The sequence below is a fragment of the Centrocercus urophasianus genome, unplaced genomic scaffold, assembly GCF_019232065.1.
Source record: "Centrocercus urophasianus isolate 14NV4802_14NV808 unplaced genomic scaffold, USGS_Curo_1.0 seq_57, whole genome shotgun sequence".
In the NCBI taxonomy this organism is placed as follows: domain Eukaryota; kingdom Metazoa; phylum Chordata; class Aves; order Galliformes; family Phasianidae; genus Centrocercus; species Centrocercus urophasianus.
The window spans coordinates 121,074-139,667 of NW_024885166.1; the positions used below are offsets into that span (position 1 = coordinate 121,074).

The 18,594-nt window shown below is 43.5% G+C and overlaps 1 protein-coding gene across 1 annotated transcript in view; it reads right to left on the minus strand.

The window, feature by feature from the left end:
• MAP3K3 (mitogen-activated protein kinase kinase kinase 3) overlaps positions 1-18,088 on the minus strand; it is a 33,115-nt gene extending 15,027 nt beyond the window's left edge. The window contains exons 1-9 of the mRNA XM_042836080.1: positions 18,068-18,088; positions 17,523-17,756; positions 17,083-17,172; positions 13,975-14,015; positions 11,195-11,294; positions 10,225-10,338; positions 7,366-7,486; positions 3,347-3,480; positions 1,471-1,544 (exon numbers count right to left, since the gene is read on the minus strand). Of these exons, the coding sequence (XP_042692014.1) occupies positions 1,471-1,544; positions 3,347-3,480; positions 7,366-7,486; positions 10,225-10,338; positions 11,195-11,294; positions 13,975-14,015; positions 17,083-17,172; positions 17,523-17,756; positions 18,068-18,088 (929 nt within the window). The remainder of the gene's footprint in view (positions 1-1,470; positions 1,545-3,346; positions 3,481-7,365; positions 7,487-10,224; positions 10,339-11,194; positions 11,295-13,974; positions 14,016-17,082; positions 17,173-17,522; positions 17,757-18,067) is intronic.
• Positions 18,089-18,594: the final 506 nt, after the last annotated feature.

Here is an 18,594-nt window from a genome sequence, read left to right on the forward strand (position 1 = left end):
GGTTAAATCCAAAACTAAGAGGAAGAGAGAAACAGAATACAGGCTGTAGCACATTGCTCATGGGGCAGCAGAGAATGAGGACTGTTGTCCTATGAGTTTACACGATGGCTAAGAGTTCCTGTCATGCAAACTTCTGTTCACTTTTCTCTCTACCAGCAGCAGATGAACATAACCACAAATGTTGCTGATAATACTGATCCCTCATGCTACTCCTTGATTAGCAGGACTCCTCAAGGCAAGCCTAATTACGGCTGCTCGTTTGGCAGCAGGCCTTTAGCAACTCTTAAGAGATGACACAAACTCAGTCTGTGCCAGAGCCACGTTATCTGCATCTTTTGTAAACTAGTGCAAATGGAGCGAGCCTTATACAGCTTTTAGGCTCCCACACGAGATTCCTTTCCTACTACACAAAGGAAAACAGCAGCTTCCCCAGATGATACCCACCCCAACAAGAAACAATCTGGAATTCTTCTTTCCTTCACACACTGTAACTGCGTCTCTGTGACTCGATAAACTATGTGGAGGATGCTCAGGCATCCAACATAAAGGCACACACTACCTACAGGAATCAGCTTGGGAAATCGTAAAAACTTGCAGAAGTCCTAAATTACACGTGCTGGAAAGCCACAGTTGCTATTCAAGCTAATGGGACCTATGGCTGCTCACCAACAGCTTCAGTTGTGAGGGCCCTTCCTTCCCTCACAGAATCAAAGACTGCACGAGGGGAAATTCAATTCTGTGGATTTTAGATTCCCCAGACTGAGAAAGTGACTGGTCTTTGACAAAGAACACTTCTCTTAGGGGGGGCCCATATATAAACCTAAGTAGGACATTTCAGTTTACGAATTTCAGGTTATTTCAAATCGTTAATTTTATATGTGAAGCACTTAAAAATTCATATCCTTTCACATGCACACTTTAAATATTCGAAGGCAGCACTATTCCCAATACCTGCATGAGATGGGCAGCAGCAACAGCAAAGGAAAGGAAGAGAAAATCTAAACCATCAGACTATCAGCAGCAGCAAAGAGACTCCCCATTTATCTTTGGAATTAATACAGTATCTTGCAGAACACTGGAATTTAATGTAATGATATATTTGTGTAACCTTAGAATAGGTTGTTGTTTTTTTTTTTTAAATGAACAAGTAGAGCCTTGTCTCAATGATTTAAATACCTTGAAGCCAGATGTTCTCTGACTCTAGGCTCCACACAAACGGCACACTTCAGAACTCTGTATTTATAACATAGAGCTAATCAAGCACCAGTTTGCTGGGCAAAAGCATTGCCAGAAAATAAACCCAACTTGAAATGCAGTTAGTTCTTTTTAAGAAATATTTTGGGCTGTAGGTAGGAAATAATTTCCTAGATCTCTCCAAGAAAATTTGAGATGGAAAACACACTTTTGCATAAGTACAACTGGCATATTGACTTTAAGCCCATGAATTCCTACCAGCCCATACATTTGTACCTGTCTGCTGACCTGTCCAAGGACTGACAGCTTCCTGACACCGAGTTCTCAGCACTGCTTAAAGGGTCAAGCATCTGCAACAGAAAAAAATCACATGGCAACATCAGTCTGATGCCTAAAAGAGCCTGTGCATGATGATTAGAGTCTACTACTGCTTGCCTGGAGGATGTCCAATCGAAGAGGGAAGCTATTTAGAATGTACATTTTTCCTCTATCTTCCACATAAACCGTTAAGCACGTATCAAATTTGAGCCACTGCTTTGCTTTAGGTGATAAAGAACTCTGCTGTGAAAACGAAAGTAAATCAACTAGTGTGCTGGGTTCCATCCCAAGTGACTTCAGGAACAGAAGGCCTCAGCTGGTGCTACTGCATTGCTGTCTCCACCTGCAAGCTGCCCTTTGGCCTTACTTCCTACTTTTCTGAATGGAAACTGCAGTTTCAAATGCAAGAGGGTCAACATGAGCCCGATAATAGGAAACCTGAGCATACATGTGTAACACCACCAACACTGCAGGGTTCATTCAGAGGTGGGGAGACAATGACCAATGTGCATGACAACTGCTGCTGGCAGCTCAACAAAGGCACTGAATGCACACATCTAAAAACAAGCTTGATGTATGGTAAATCACAGAATGGCTTGGCTTGGGAGGGACATTAAAAATCACCTAGTTCCAACCTCCTGCAGTGAGCTGGCTGCCACCACCAGAGCCCCATCCAATCAACATCTCTAGGGATGGGACATCCACAACTTTTCTGGAGCAATTGTTCTGGTGCCTGTTCACACTCTGGGTAAAAAAATTCTTCCTAACATCTAACTTAAATCTTCCCTCTTTGGGTTTAAAACCACTCCCTTTTGCAGAATCACTATCTCCCTGTGTAAAAAGTCATTCTCCCTCCTGTTTATAAGCTCCCTTTAAGTACTGGAATGCTGCACTGAGGTCTCCTAGAGCCCTCCCTTCCTCAGGTAGAACACCTTGCACTTGGCTTTGTTGAAATTCATTTGGCTCATGTGGGCCAACCGCTCACGTCTGTCCATGTCCCCTTGGATGGCATCCCTTCCTTCTACTACATCGACTGCACTACTCAGCTTAGTGTCACCAGCAAACTTTCTATCAGCAGAGGGGTGGCCAGCAGGGACAGGGAGGTGATTGTCCCCCTCTACTCTGCTCTTATGAGGCCCCATCTACAGCACTGTGTCCAGGTCTAGAGCCTCCAGCACAAAAAAGACAGAGAGCTGCTGGAGAGGGTCCAGAGGAGCCACAAAGATGATCAGGGGACTGGAGCACCTCCTTACAAAGACAGGCTGAGGGAGCTGGGCTCGTTCAGCCTGGAGAAAAGAAGGCTGTGGGGTGACCTCATTGCAGCCTGCAGTGCCTAAAGGGAGCCTACAGACAGGAGGGGAATCAACTCTGTGAAAAGGGAGATAACAGCAGGACAAGGGGAAATGGTTTGAAGTTGAGGGAGGGAAGATTGAGGTTGGATGTCAGGGGGAAGTTCTTTGCTGTGAGAGTGGTGAGGTGCTGGAACAGCTGCCCATAGAGGCTGTGATGCCCCGTCCATCCCTGCAGGTGTTCAAGGCCAGGTTGGATGGGGCCCTGGGCAGCCTGGGCTGCTATGAAATGGGGAGGTTGGTGGCCCTGCATGTGGCAGGGGGTTGGAGCTTCAGATCCTTGAAGTCCCTTCCAACCCTGGCCATTCTGTGCAACTTGCTTAGAATGCACTCAATCCCACTATCCACTGATAAATGAACAAGGAAACAACAGCAGCTGCTAACAGCTACTGCATGTTCTAGGAGTGAAAAACAGAGACCAGAGAGCAGCAGCAAACTCTTCAACAGCTGGATTTACTTTTCTTTACCCTGACGTTCATACTCACACACTGCTCGTTGGTTTCGGGGATGAATTCGCCTTCACTGTTGATGCTGGTGTAGGAACCCTGCCGAGCGATGCGCTGCTGCCTCTCAGGAACGTACCCAGGAGGTGGAGAACTCCGGCCTGTGTTCTGGGAACCTGGGCCAGAAAGAAGGATGTGCCTGACTTTGGTGATTACCGAAATGAGGCGACGCATGCATGTACACAAAATCCAAATATTCATCTCTGACGCCAGGCCTCTATGAGCAGCACCTTACAGCAGCTACGATTACAGCAACTCTGGAGTGAGCATAATAGCATGGATAGAAGTGGAACCAGGAGGTGTGATGCAAAAAAACAAAATACTGAATGAGCACTTGTGCTACCATTTAAGACACTACAAGAAAACTGCTGGTAAAGCTCCTAACAGAGCAGTTACCTATCTCTAACCTCTTCTGCTCAACCCTCCAGGCGTAAGCTCAGTACCTCAGGGAAGGCAGAGGACTTCAGAAACTCCTGGCTTTCTAACAGGGGCATGAACTTCACCCATATGCACTAACCAAATCACTTGTCAGAGCAACAAGCCTTTTGTCTTGGCTATAACTTCATCATCTACTTTGAGTGTCAGAACTCTCTTTCATAGTCATCATCAGCTGAGCTAATCATACTGATACTGTAAATTAAAATATCCCATGGGAGGACTGTCAACTTTGCAAACAACCCTAAAATTGGTTTTATTCTGTGAAATTGAAGTAGCATGACTAACTTGGGTGAGAACACACGGAGATCAACTCTGCAATTTCCCTTGATCAGATGAGATAGCTAGATGGACGCTTTGTGTGTTTAGAGGCCCAAAGATGAGAAAAACATTTTACTCATCTGTTTTGGTGCTGCCTAAGGAGATTCTGTTGTGAGAGAAATGTAACACCTGGGGCTTGTTTTTCCCTTGTGGATCTCAAAGATGACACACTAGAAACAGGAAGGAATATAAAATCCTCTTCTGCAGCAACGGATCCACCTGCAGCTCCCACCAAGTTCAAATGTGAGCTCCAAGAAACTCTGTGGTCCAGCCAACCTACCCAAGGTCACCCGTGAAGTCAGAGGCAGAGTTTGAAGATCAGCCCTCAAGCTGTGCTCTTTACAACACTGTCTTTAATTAAGTGTGTGTACTCAGGTGCTGTGAAAGATGGGTAAGGATCAGCAAATACTCTCCCAAGAAAAATATTTTCAACAGAAATTATTATAATAAAGAGTGAAGGCAAACACTGGCAGTAGCAAACTGCAAACCTTGCATACACCTTTCAGAGGGCAGAATGAAAGGAAAAAAACACACTGCCACGGCTGTGGGTGCACGAGGTGGTTTGCATGCAAAAAGGCAATCTGCAGCTCCGAGCTGCCACCTGATTTTCCGAGTAGCTCTGCAGGGCTCACGTGGCAGCACAAACCAACTGGGGGGGAGATAAACAGGAGAGTGTGCTGTGTGGCTGCACTGAGGCATGGGAGCATACTTTCACTCCTTCCGACCCAGTGCCACGGCTGAAGGAAGCCCACGTCCTGCTGGCAGCAGCTCAGCTGCTATTGTGGAAAGGCCCCCATTGCTGGGCAGGAAAAGGAAGTCGGCACTAAATCAATGTATATCAAAGGAAGCGAGTGGAAAAAACACAAGTGCTGCCAGAATGCTTAGCAACTATTTTTTCTCTCTCTCTCTCTCTCTCTTTTTTTTTTTCCATAATAAAACTTATCTTTACTTCCCCCGGATTGGTGACAGCAGGCTCGAGGCCCGTCCACTTGAGAAGACAGGAACTACACAGACACATATTCTGCATGCAAACAGTTTCTGCTGAATGCTGCTCTCAGCTTTCATTTCATGATGTGTTACGAATAGAGAATTATCTCTGTTTGAAACACTAGAAAACAGGAGTACATTCTTTCCCCAAAATTAAAGATAGGAAAAGAAGAGGAAGAAAGAACTAACTTAAGGCTGAGCTACTGCCAAATTACCACCAGACCTCCAACAGAACTGGAACCCTTCTGGATCTCTTACCAAGGCAGCAGCCTGGAACCACGACATGTTCAGAAAATAAAACCAATGCCTTCTTAATTGATGACAGGCTAATCAGAAAGTGTCCATTAGCTGGCATAAGAGGAGAGAGCAACAGGGACACAGGAGAGGCCCCTTATTACCACACCATTTACCCACGACAGACACTCCGTACGGTCTGTTAGCTTTGGCGTCACTATTTGGATACCTCAGCATGCCAACAAAAGAACAAGATTTTTAAAAATGAAATGCTTCTGGCACTGAATCTGTCTGAAAAAAGAAACGTGGTGTTCAGACAAGCATGGATACCACTGCTTGCCTTATAGGAGCAAGGAATGTTGCTCTTTTTACGCAGATTAACATCAGACTATAATGGATGGGAAAAGCCTTTCTGTACCAGTTTCAGACGTATTTCTGATCATTTCAGCACTTCTCTATTTGGTTTGCTACTTCGTAAGAGTAAACCGTGTAAAAGGGGATCGGCAGACTCTAGACAAGATGCAAGCAGACTTGCTAGACAAGTCTAGAACAGAGAACGACTGGTTTAGTTCTCAAGCCCTTCTCTACTGAGCTTCCACTCAAGTACGCATTGGTCACAGCAGCGTGGATCCAACTTGAATTTAGAGCCACCAGCATGGAGAGAGACTGCTGGCTCCAATTTAACTGCACTTGTTATTTGACAGTACGACTGCTTCACTAACATCAATCCAAAATCCAGTTAAGATCATGCCTGAAGGTTACAGTTAATCAAACTGAAGTACTCCTCCTCCATAGAGGGAGCTGCTGTAGAACTTGGAAACAAAACAGCTCTGAGATTCCCAGCTCCCAGTACTGCCCTCGTGATTTGCAGCACCTGTCATCTGCAGCACTGGGTCTGACAGGCCCTAAAATAGCTGTTCTAACAAATGCAACCACGCTCTGCTTCTGCTTCCAGCAAATTTCAGCTTTTCTCACTTCCAAGGCAAAAGTCATTTCCACACACTACCACCTCAGGCTCTAGCCTTCAGATCCCTGTTATTGCCCTCCACCTTTTTGCTCCTTCACACCTTACTGAGGTCTCACACCATGATTCTAAACCGTGAAGTTGCAGGAGCTTCAGGCATTTTAGTTTTTCATAGAAAACCATCACAGCTTTGTGCATCTTTCAACCACAGATTTCAACAGTGCTTCACAGTTACACAGCGAGATACCACAGAGAAATCAGGCAGCTCAGCCAAATCTACCACAGGAAACAGTGGAAATCAAAATGCATGCCCGTGGCTGCTCTAAGCCCATGCACTACGTGGTGCACCCTGTGTTCTGTAAGGTGCACACATATGGTCAGAAAGTTCTTCCTGCAAAATCATGCACACAGTCAGAGAGAACTGACAACGCCTGTCAACTTACAGGGTGAGATTTACATTACAGGAGTCTTACATGGACCTTCCCACTGAACTTGAACTCACTAAGCTAACAAGCACAAAGGAAATGAGACAGAATTACATACTACTGACTCCTTTCATTCTCTTCTGTGCAGCTGTCTCAGTCACCTGTCCTATTTGCCCTGTGTGCTGCAGATGTGGTAATTACAAGTGGAAGGTAAGGGAAGTCGGCAGTGGGTAGCAGTGGCAATTCCTGCGCTCCCAGTAAAACACTTCATTCCAGGAACAAGAACAGGTTCAAAAAAAAAGAAAAGAAAAGAAAAGAAAAATCAAATGTAGATTTCATGAAGTGAAATTGCCAATCTAAATACAAAAGCTTCACGGGCTCACGTAAGCTTTCCAAATTCCTAACCTCAATGAATCTGGCTTTAGCACATCCCCTTTAACAGCTCCTCAGCTGTTCAACAGCTTAGCAAGGAACTCTGAAACTTTCTATTACAAATGTATTAGGAGCTTTTGAACATGAACTGCCTTGTCCTAGAATGACCTTTCATTTTCTCATGGTTTTCATCAACTCTACACAGTAAATACTACTGTCCAAAAGAACATTTTCACCCCCCAAAAAGTGACAGAAATACTCACTGACAGAAAGGTGCCTGCTTCGGGGCTCTGCCTGCTGGTAAGGTGTGTTCACATCCCCCACAGATTGGGAGGTTTTAATCCTGACTTGTTTGGGCAGTCCAGAATGGGGAGAAGAACTGGTCTGTTGGGTAAAATGAAAACAAAATAAAATGATACTGTGGAGCTGAAACAGTCTGGCCATAGATTAAAAACATCATTATGTTTAGTATCAAGAAAGCAGCTGAAAATCAGTCCTAGAGCCTCATGGCTTATTACTTCATATTATTTCACAGGACACAAACAAGAAAGGCAGCAAAAGAGGAAGCTTTGCAATTGCATTGTGAAACAGGAGTCATACAGCTAGAGCATACTATCCTCCAGCCTGAAACCAAACACAGGATTTACAAGTCTCAGTGCTGTCTCCCATTAGCAGCTACCTGTGAAAGCAATGGGGAAGGGGCTCAGATCATGGACGAACCTACAATTTCTACCAGCCTCTTCAGCCAGCATAGATAAATTGGGAATCTTGCACTTTCAGAAGCAGTTACCCACCAACGTGGTACCCTGCAATTGTTAAAAGTGCAGTGACTACTCAGAGAGCCTAAGCAAAAATACTAGAATTTAAGAGTTTGAAGATACCAAGGTGAATGCTTTCTTCGTCCTTTCCTGAACCTACACAGACATAATGTAATTAAAGATCCTTTCTCTGTGGTGCCTTCATTTCATTCAAAACAGAGCAGTGAAAGGAGACACGTCATTTGAACAGGACTGGCAAATGAGATGTGAGACCACGCATCAAAAAAGCACTGAACTGCTGCTCATTCAAAAAGCAAAACCTTTTGCACTCGGTGAGGAGGGAGTCAGAATGAAATTGCAAAAACTCTTGTCATGAGTACATTGTACAGGAGTACATGGGAGCTGAATATGGTGCACAGGTCACACTGCTTATGTGGACAGTCTGGCTTTAGTGCTCAGGGTGTTCAACTCAGCCAGTTCTTCCCATTAGTTTCCAAACAGAGAGAAAGGACAAAGGATTGAGTTTCTTGAGAAAAGGAAGAGCACACGTGAGCCACAGCAAGAGGCACAAGGAAATTAATATAAACAATGTTCACAAACACAGGCTCTCAGTACAAATCACACAGCTACTGCTGTAAAGTTAAGATGGTTTATACACATATTAGTGCCAAAGTCAGGGCATTACCTTTCCATCCCCAGAAAAAGAAAAAGCACAACCAAAACAAAATCTGCATCCTGTACTTCAGGAAAAATAATGCTTCCCGCTCTCTCAGTGGGATGAGATCATGCAGCCAAGAATCCTCCTTCAGACTTGTGGGCTTTTGCTTTATCACATGGAGGACTCTCCTGTCAGACAACTAAGAGACGAAAAGGAAGTCGGAGGAGAGGGGGAAACAGTGGCACTTAGTGAAGACTTCACTGTTTGTTTCTGCTGTGAGCCAAAGGGGAAAAAACAGCTAATGAAAGGACATGAGCACAGCACAGGCTACTGGCTGCTATAGGGATGAGACTTGCTGAGCATTTATTGTAGGAAAGTTTTGGTGGCTTACGTAAAGTTTAGACAGTATCATGTAAAATCTGGTTAGCAGCCTTAAGATACTGAAATTCAGAGGGTTGTAAAAGAACTGTTGTGCTGTGTAATACCAAAAGGAGAGGCCACCTTTTGCAGAGCGTTTCCTGACAACACAGAGCAGTCTGACTGCATCAGGTCACACCAAAGGTCTTCTTGCCAAGCATTGTCCTTGGAGCAGCCAGTTACAAATGCTCAGGGAAGGGGCACAGGACAAAGAACTGCATCACCCCCCCAGCCCCTTCCAGATTCTGGCACCCAGACACTTGGGAAACTGCTGTTAATACACCTGGAGACATTTATTTGTCTATTAACACGGATTATCAATTTCAAAAGTTGAAAATGAAAAAAAAATCATTCTTCTGACAGCTCTATGAATTACAGGTGTGATGATTCCAAGAGCCTGAGCTGACAGCCTGCAATCCTGAACAGAGCTGTACATTCCAGATCAACAAGCCACGATCAGCAGAGCTTTCAAGGCAGAGTGGTGTTTTGTGTCACACTGTGCAGAAGGATTTAATAATTTGCAAATAAAATACCTCAGTTATCAGAGCCTTTGGCATTATGCTGTGTGACATTAACTCCAAAAAGAAAAAAACAAATAAACCTAAACACTTTCACTCCTCTACTTCTCATGTTATGGTCTTTGCTGCTGAAAAGTGCAAACCACATTGAAACTCACTGCCACAGCCCCTTGTGAGCCAGGACAGTGAATCAAGACACAACCAAATCCATCTTAGGTGCTTATGTGCCATCATGAGCTTAAAAGCAACTCAGTTTCTAACAGTAAGACTGGATCCAAAGCAGTAAGCTACAGAGCTAAAAAAGTCATCAGGAGACTTCCCATCCAGAATAGAAGTGCTAATGGCTTGTCATCAAGAACAACTTGTGCTTTCTTAAAGACAAGCTAATTATGTGCAGTTTTGACACTGTGTCATCAATCAAAACTAAAAAAAAACAACAACTCTCTATGATCCAGACTCATTATAAGCTTTCTGCATAGAGTCATTGGATTCTCTGCATAAAACGTCCTTCATAATTGCAGCTTGAAAATCTCCTTTTAGTGTTTCAGTCCCTAAACACCTTCTGTAAGTAGCAAAAAAAAAACCAACAACCCAAAAAAACTCACAGAACAAACCCTAGAGGTAAGTCAAAACAAAGAGAAGAAATATATTCATGTGTATATCTGTGAAGCAAAGCAGTCTTACTAATTCCTGTTGGCTAAGACTACTGCTTGTCAGAGACTTGAGGGTAAAGCCCTTCATTTTGTTGCAGTCATAGAAGCTGTTACCTACATGGTTTCTGTCCTGAGAAAGCAGTAATATTCTAAGGCTTTTCACATTAGAGCTTCGGTCTAAGAGATCTACTGCTTTATCCAGGTCATCTTGGTTTTTCAAAGGAATAGAAAGCTGCAAAACAAACAAACAAAAAGACATTAGAAATGACAGCAAAAATGACTCTATTTCCACAAGAGGAATGTAAAGAAACTATAAAAAATGAAAATAAAACCACAATATAAGCTAGGATTCTGACTGAGCTTTCATCACAATACTCTCCCAATGTCTTTTTGTTCAGGGCTTTCCTTCCACACCATCAGAGCTGTGGTTGACCCCGTGCAAATTTCCCTTAGGCAGCTATCCAAGAAGTCAGAGTCAGGCCCCAGCCTCCCTGATGACAGCACTCTCAGAATATGCATGAATCCAGATCTAACGATCAACTGAAAGCTAGGTTTCACCTAAGAGACTGATGTAGGGAAGATTTAGACTTTGAAAGAGGGGAATTAAAGAGGAATTTAAAACTTGCCAGGAAAATGCCATGAAATTTTCCTCAGACACCCTCTGTTCTTACCCCACTCATGACCCAAAATTTGGATGTTGTTAAAAATGAGGAACCACTTTTATTTTTGTTGAGCTTCTACTGGTGAATAAGGTTTGGCATCTCCTTCGTTAGGGATGCAGTCTCTAACAGTGCAAGGGCAAAACCACAACAAAAAAATAGGGAAATGAGTGAGAAATCCTAAAATACTTCCTCTTCTTTGCACAAACTACCCAGCTCCTCAGAGACAAATGCAAACTCCCCATTAGCATCTCCCAAATAACCCCAGCAGGAAGAAGGGAGACGATGCCTGTACAACACTGACACCAATGTGATGCTCTGTCAGCACCAGCACGTCTTCCTCAAGAGCACAGAATCTGGGATGGAAAGAGGAGGCATCACCCAGAGAGCCTGCTGCATGTTCTGAATGCTGACAAGGATGCTCTGTACCTCATTGTTCAGGTAGTGGAGGTCCAGAGGCTGCCCAAAGGCTGTTTTCACTTTCTGTTGCACATCTTCATAGCGCACGGGACGGACAAAAGGGATAATTCTGAAACAAGAACAGAAAAAAACCACTCAGATCAGACATGCATCTGACAGTGAAATCAAATTAGATGGCCGAATCATTCAAACCAATCCCACTGATTCTCGATCTGAGGTGCATTTGCAGTTGGTTTGTCAGAGCACAGAATTCAATCTCAGATTTATTCAACTTTGTAATAGAATGCCTTTGTTCCTGGAGAGAAAAATATCCTTTACTGAATCCATTTCTTCCATGGAAGAGGATACAAACGTGCTATGTATGTTGGCTTAAAGCACACCGCCTCAAGCAGTAAACACAAGCAAATAAATTTAGTGAGAGTTGCAATAAAAGCAGCAGAAGGCCCAAAAAAACAAAGGAATGTTTTGATTTAAATACTCTGATACCTGAACTAAAAACACTTCCTTGTATTTTCCAAAACGTGTTCCAACTGAAAGGTTTCAACAAACTTTCCCACAGCAAGTCAGTGCTGAGCTCCTGACAGCAGGCATCGGGAGGAGGACACAGAGGCCTCTGAATGCCCTCATTCCCTGATTCTCTGATTGCTTGCTCTCAGCCCAGACCTCGCAGCCCACTCACATCCCAGTCCTAACACTCAGCCATTTCCTAGCCAGCTGAATGGCTCCGTGTCCTAATCTACAATGGCCTCAAGGAACCCACAATGGCAACAGGCACAGCTGCCCTAGGAAACCCTGATGAACACCATGGCACAGGCATGCTTTCCAGAAAACGGTAGCAGAGCTTTCTTTGCCAGGTATTTATTACTGTTTTGCCTACATAGGAATAAAAACTATAATGCTTTAGGCTAAGTAGTAAAATGAAGTACCAGGAAAGCTTCTAAAACTGCTTATTTTGCTGGAACGTCCTGCTGTAGGAAGTTGCCAAGTGCTCTGAAAGTTGCTACCTTGACAGTCATAGAAAAAGATTATTTTCTCTCTCCTAGAAGAATACCCAGTAAATAAAATACGCTGGGTCAAGAACTGGAGGATTGAATGGTAACTCCAGCTTACGACCCATTAGATTTCATTTCAGCAAACCAGTGATGTCCAATGCTCAGGACCTTATTATTAATCAGTCCATGCACCACATCCAGATGGTCGTCAGTGCTTCTGCCTTGGAGCTCTTCTGCCTTGGAGCTCTTCTGCCTACAAGCTCTTCTGCCTCGCCATCTCCTTCCAAAATGCTTAATTTCCAAAATTAAGCATTCCATTTGCCCAGCACGCTTTGTCAGCACTCAGTAGCCTTGCACTGCATGCAGCTTTTGTTCTAAATAGCTGTAGTGTTAGTTGATTTTCCCTGCCCAGGAAGGGTTCATCTTGCCACCAGACCTACAACATCCAGCAATCTAGCAATAATTGTCCCTGCTAAAAAAGCAGCCCACAATAACATTTTCTACATATTAGTAAGAAACCCATCCATGAAATTACAGTACTCTGGCACCATAATTTAGCTCTCAGCTGGACTGAAGTCCCTTATAAAGGCTTCCATTCTACACTCAAGGCATTAAAAAGCAGAGCTGTTCTCAGGTGCCACAAATTCTATTAGTTTAAAAAACTCTATGCGCTCTTCTAACACAAAATCCTGGACTGCAGGGTTTAAGGAGCCCATTCCTGCCTGACCACCTTAAATATTTGTGGTCAGATCTGGCAGCTCCTCTGAAACCAAGCACACACACTCACATTCTCGGTGCAAGCTTGCTGTCTGTAACTGCATACCACTCTGGGAATGGGGAATTCGGGGAAGCGTAGCTGCATAATTAGACTAATGCACAATCAACCTTTTCATTTTAACATCACTCGAAGAAAAAGCTTTCTTCTCCCCTGAGCTCTAAGCCATCTTAAATGTGCCCTGGCAGAAGACACAGAAGATGTCAGAAGATGACAGGACAGTGGTGACGAGTTTCCGAGTTGCCTTGTCACAACACAGCAGCATGGGGAGCCGTGCAGCCACACAGTGCCTCCATCACTGCAGTGCTGAGCAATGGGCTGGCAGAGGCACTTTTAAAATGCTCCTCTTGAGCACCAATTTTCTTCTTCTTTTCTGTAAGCCACAGAATCCATTATGCTCCATTATTTAAGGAGAAGTTTACAAATTGTTCTTTATTGTCTGCTTTACCCACAGAGAAACGCCTCTGCTCTCCTGTTTTAAGAAAAATACCCACATTTGATAAAGCTCTCCTCCAATAGGGAAAAAGTCAGTGGCTTTTTGAGGCCAACCTCTGAAATCTCCAGGTGATCATTAAATCTTCCCACTGATATAATATTTGCACCCCATCGCTTGCTCCAATGCAGTGAGCTTTAACAAGCTCTGGCATCATGCTCCAAACTGCACTCATCAAGGAGAATGCTTCACACTGAAGGCTGACCATGAACAACAAACTATGAACAAGAGGGGAAAGCTTTAAGTGCTTATTAACACTGTTGATTGCTTTGTTTCATTTCCAAACATTTTCTAGCAGCCAAGGTTTCACATGATGCACTAAATCAGGAACATCCCTTCATTCTTCACTAAGAAAACCTCATGAACAACCACAGAGAGCTGAATTTTACTCCCTAGAAACAATATTGTAAACACAGAAAGTGCTAATTTAGCTGATTTTTTTTTTTTTTTTGGACAATAGAAAGTATCTGAAAACCAAATATCAAAGGAAATAACAAGGAAACAAGGAAAGAAGTGAAGACAGACTTACCGTCTTTCCCCATTATATTCAAACTTTATCCTTACATCATTCTGTATAAAAGAAAGAACGAGAGGTTAGTTCACAATGAAACTCTGACCAACAAAAAGTAAAGCAAATGAATGGCCCACATGATGGTTTTAAGGCCCAAACACAAAGCAGGTGATAGCAGCAGGCAGGGACTCCTCAGAAGGTGAACCAGAACACAGCAAACGTGGCCACTTTCTGCATGGAAGCTGAAGTAGATGGCGGACACTTAAGAGGATGAGATGTGAACACAGCACCATGAGGAATGGAGAAATTGCTAAGGGAGAAAGAGAAGGAAAGGGGTAAAAACTAAATTGCAATTTTTATCATTGTCCTATGGAAGACACAGATGTATTTTAGTGATAAGGAAAATTAATCTCTCTTAAACACTGTGTGACAAAAGCCTGCAATACCATCCATCTGCACATTCAGCTGAACTGAAGCTCATTTTCTTTGTGAAGTCTCAAGATGTGGGTTGTTTTTTGTCATGGCAGAAAGGAGACACATGCAGGGAATAGATGACATTCTTCACATTGCAGCCAGTCTCTGCTTTTGCTAAAACTCAGCTCCTGGCTCAGCGATGTTACAAATAAGCAAACCTCTGAGAGTCACTTTGAGAGTGCAAAGGGGACGTCACTCCTCTCTGGCAGATGGTTAAAAACAACTGCACGACCTGGGCATTTCCCTGCAAACTCAGAAGATGCTGCATGACACGGAAGGGTCAACCTGCTGAACTTTCAACTCTGGAGCTCAACGTTCAGATCCCAATTTAGGCCGCAAAGATCAAAACAAAAGGGAAAAATCTGCTCTGGTAAGACTCCATAATTTCTGCTGCACGATTTGTGTGATCGGGGTGGATGAAGCCATCTGTGAAAGCCTCAGACAATAGGCAATCACACATCTAGGAACTTCAAAACAAACGTGGCCAGGAAATGCTCTTCAGTGAGAGGAAATATCTGGCAGGCCTGGTGGTCAAGAATGCAGTTCAAAGGGACCTATGCAATTAGTGCCAGCACACAGCATTCCTGCAGCACCACAGGTACGTAAGGGATGGTGACAAACGAGCTCCCCACTCAGAGCAACAAGAACCTGCAGGTGCCTAATTTGCACATCAACTCTACCAAGGACATTTTTTCAGGTGTGGGAAGAAAGACAGCAAAATGAAGCAAATTTTAGACAGGTCGTTTTAATTGAACAGTGAAGGAAAAACGCAGCAGCGTAGGAATGAAAAGCTGCAAATGATGCCCACCAGTCAACTACTGATGAAACATCCTTTTCTGGAGGGAGGAATGATCCCCCTGTAATAGGATTATCTGGGAAGGAAGGCTCTCAATTATCTTCCTCTGCACTATTTGAAGTAGTCTGGTCTAAGTGAACTAAATGGATCTGTTTGGATGAAATTAAATGACAGTCATTTTATAGATTAAATTTCTGACCTCAAGAGGAGTTTTAGGTTATGAAACAGCTAAGTGACAAAATTCTTGCTAGTCAAGATTAGGCAGCACTAAAAGCTCTTCAGGGCTCTACAGAAACCGTTCCTCAACTTGCTGCTATCTGAACAAACTAAAATATCTTCCTCACCTCACTGCATCCTTTCAAACCTGTCATCTGTAACAAAGGGGAAAAAAGTGATCATGGGGACTGACAAAATTTGGCATCTATCTTCTGATCATGCTTTCCAGAAGCATCACACACCGGCCATTCGTGTTCACTTTCCTAAGACCTAAGGAGAGGAATTTGAAGCGATCTTAGTGTTTACATTTCAGAGAGAACCTGGAATAGTTAAATGTCCAGCACTGTGTGTTTCCTTTGGAAGCATGGGGAACCTATCCCCCATACAAACTGCTCTTTGAAGCGACTCCCATAACCTATCCTAAGAGATGAGCAAGAAAACAAATCCAAGTTTGGGGTTTTAGTATTCCAGTTCTGTGGTGTGCCATCAGAAAGACTGATTACAGATTTTGATTTAAGACTTCCCTGAATTTACATTTCAACATGACTTGGAAAGGGCTCCGTACTGCTGTGTCTGTGGATTTGTCCAGCACACTCGAGGAAATCCCAGATCTCAGCTGAACAAAAAGATTACGAGCAGACAAAGCACAAGGAAGAGACAGACACGTACTTTACAGCCTGCTCCAGCAAGTTTAAGCCTGTAATAAGTACGTAACTGGAAACAGTAAGTCTACTGACACAGTCAGCTTCTCGTGTTAACCTGAATCCAACTGCAGCTAACTTAATTCTTTAAGACACTACTGGACAAACACTTCCTGACTGAAGCTGTTGATTTGAAATTGAAGTATTTCGTTCAAACAATATGCAGCATATAGTGCCAGAGCTGGACTAGTCTGCCTTGTCTTTCTACCAGAAAGAAAATGTAATAGTTTACAACAGACTGTTTTTTGTAGAGAAACGTAAAATAAATCCAAATAAGCTTTGAAGTATTGATGCTGCCACTTATTACCTTGGGACAAGTATTTCATTTGGAAAATAGATTTTGCATCCCCATACTCACATAAGGGCTACTTTCATTTCTCTCTTCACGTGACACATATCTGGTAACTCCAGCCAATCCTCAGCGTTGAGGAGGATGCTGTCTCTATTCAGACACCTGTAAAGAGCTGCTTCCTTTTTCACAGAGGCAAGATTTATTACACCTTAACTAAAGCCAGGCTTCCCAGAGAATCCCCTTCGCTGTTCTTGAATCAACTTCAGTCTGACTCACTTTTATCAGGCTCCTCATTCTGTATTCGTACGCAGTCTGACTCATGTGAAGATGAGACATTAGTTCATTATCCAACAGATTGCTTTACGCAGCTTTAACCTGCAGTGACCCTCTGTTGAATCACAAGTTGAAATACTTGTTTCCTTTTCATCATTACTGCCTCTCAGTTCTCTGCTTCCTTCTGAGTTTAAGCATTATTTTCACTCCAGAGAGAACCACATGCTACTACTGTATCACGACAGTCAGTAAAGAAAAGCTCTCCTGGCCCTGACATCTACTGAAGTGAATCCTGTAAAGGTTGCCACACACAATTTTAGAACATGTTCCTAATTTATAATCACTGATATTGAATAAGAAGCAAACTTTCTTACCGGAATTTTTTTTTCTTCCACTGCAGAGGCACACTGGTTTGTTATTGCAGGGCTGCCCAAGAGGGGTGGACTGCTGGCATTGTGCTTTTTCTTTAAGAATAAGAAGAAAAAGTCTCTTCAATAAAAAGGCAGCACAGATCAGAAAACCACTTGTTAAACTTCTTAGCTAATCTACACAGACCAAAACCCATCAGAAACGCACGTGGGAGGAAGATGGAACAGAGACATTGCAAAACACCCAAACTGCACCTTCCTTAGGCCACAGAGGTAAATAAATGAACAAAGCTACCATGCTGGCAACACCTGAGCAAGAGTAGGGATTGTTCACTTGTAATGCTAAAAGCACACGGCAGCATGCAGTCAGCAGGCCCACTGTCAGCCTGCTCTGTCCCTTCTGCCTCCAGGTACCGATTCCAAGCACCCATCAAACATCCTATTACCTGTTTGTTGGAGTGAGAGGTGTCTTTATTCTTCATGGTATCAAATCCAGTCAGTCTGTGACGCCGACTCATCTGGAGTGCTACCAGGTCCTTCATGATGGAGTTCAAGGCCTCTTGTTCGTCTGTGGGGCACAGGAATTTTAATAGTGAGCAGCTTGTGTGAGCACCAACTGTAATGCTTCTGTGCCTGTTTTCTGCTGGCTCACAGAAAGACAACTCTTTTTTAAGAGATCTCTGCAAATACACTGTGATTTCATTTAGTCATACAAAAAACAAACAACCAAAGATCCTGTTGGATCCAAATAGATCAATTTTAAGTCGCTTGTCCAATGTCACAAGACGATCTGACGTGGTGAGGATCAGAACAAATCACAGAATCAAACATCCCAAGGATCCTGGTTCTGTTAAGATGCCTTCAGAACAAACAGTCCCACTTGGACAGCTTTGCTACATCATCACAGGTCATTTAGGAAGAGCAGTCTGATGTGCTTCTGCCAAGGAAAACCCAGTAAGAATCTCTTCCCTCCAACTGTGCAGCCCATTACCTTCAAACTCCTGCTTGCCATTGTGACTGACTACGGCCAGTAGAAAGAAAATGAAAATTTGGACAAACAGAATATCTCAGTTCAACTCTGCACTGATATCCTCGAAATGGTTCTGCCCTTCCCCAGAAGAAGCTGATGGGCCAAAGTTCAAAGCTTCTTATGAAACCCCAAGATCTACTGAACAGATTCAAACTGCACATCACCAAGAACGCTGTCCGCTGCCAGAGTGTGATGCAGCAAGCTCAATTCAAGGCCCCTGCAAATGCAGGAAAATAAAAAACGTGCACAGAGATATTTCAGGGTGTACAACAGTCTGAAAATTAACTTTGGATGCTAAAGATTCCTGATGTAACCAATGCAATGAGTTCTTCCATTGCAAAATGCACCAGAGCTGTGGTGGATGCCAACGTAGAGGTCTTCTAACTGAAGGTGCTGGCAGTGGGAGGTCTTTGAGTCTCCTGGGTAGAGCTGCATGGGGTGACTTTGAGCTCACGAAACATCCCTCACTCTTGCTTCAGGCTGGCTTG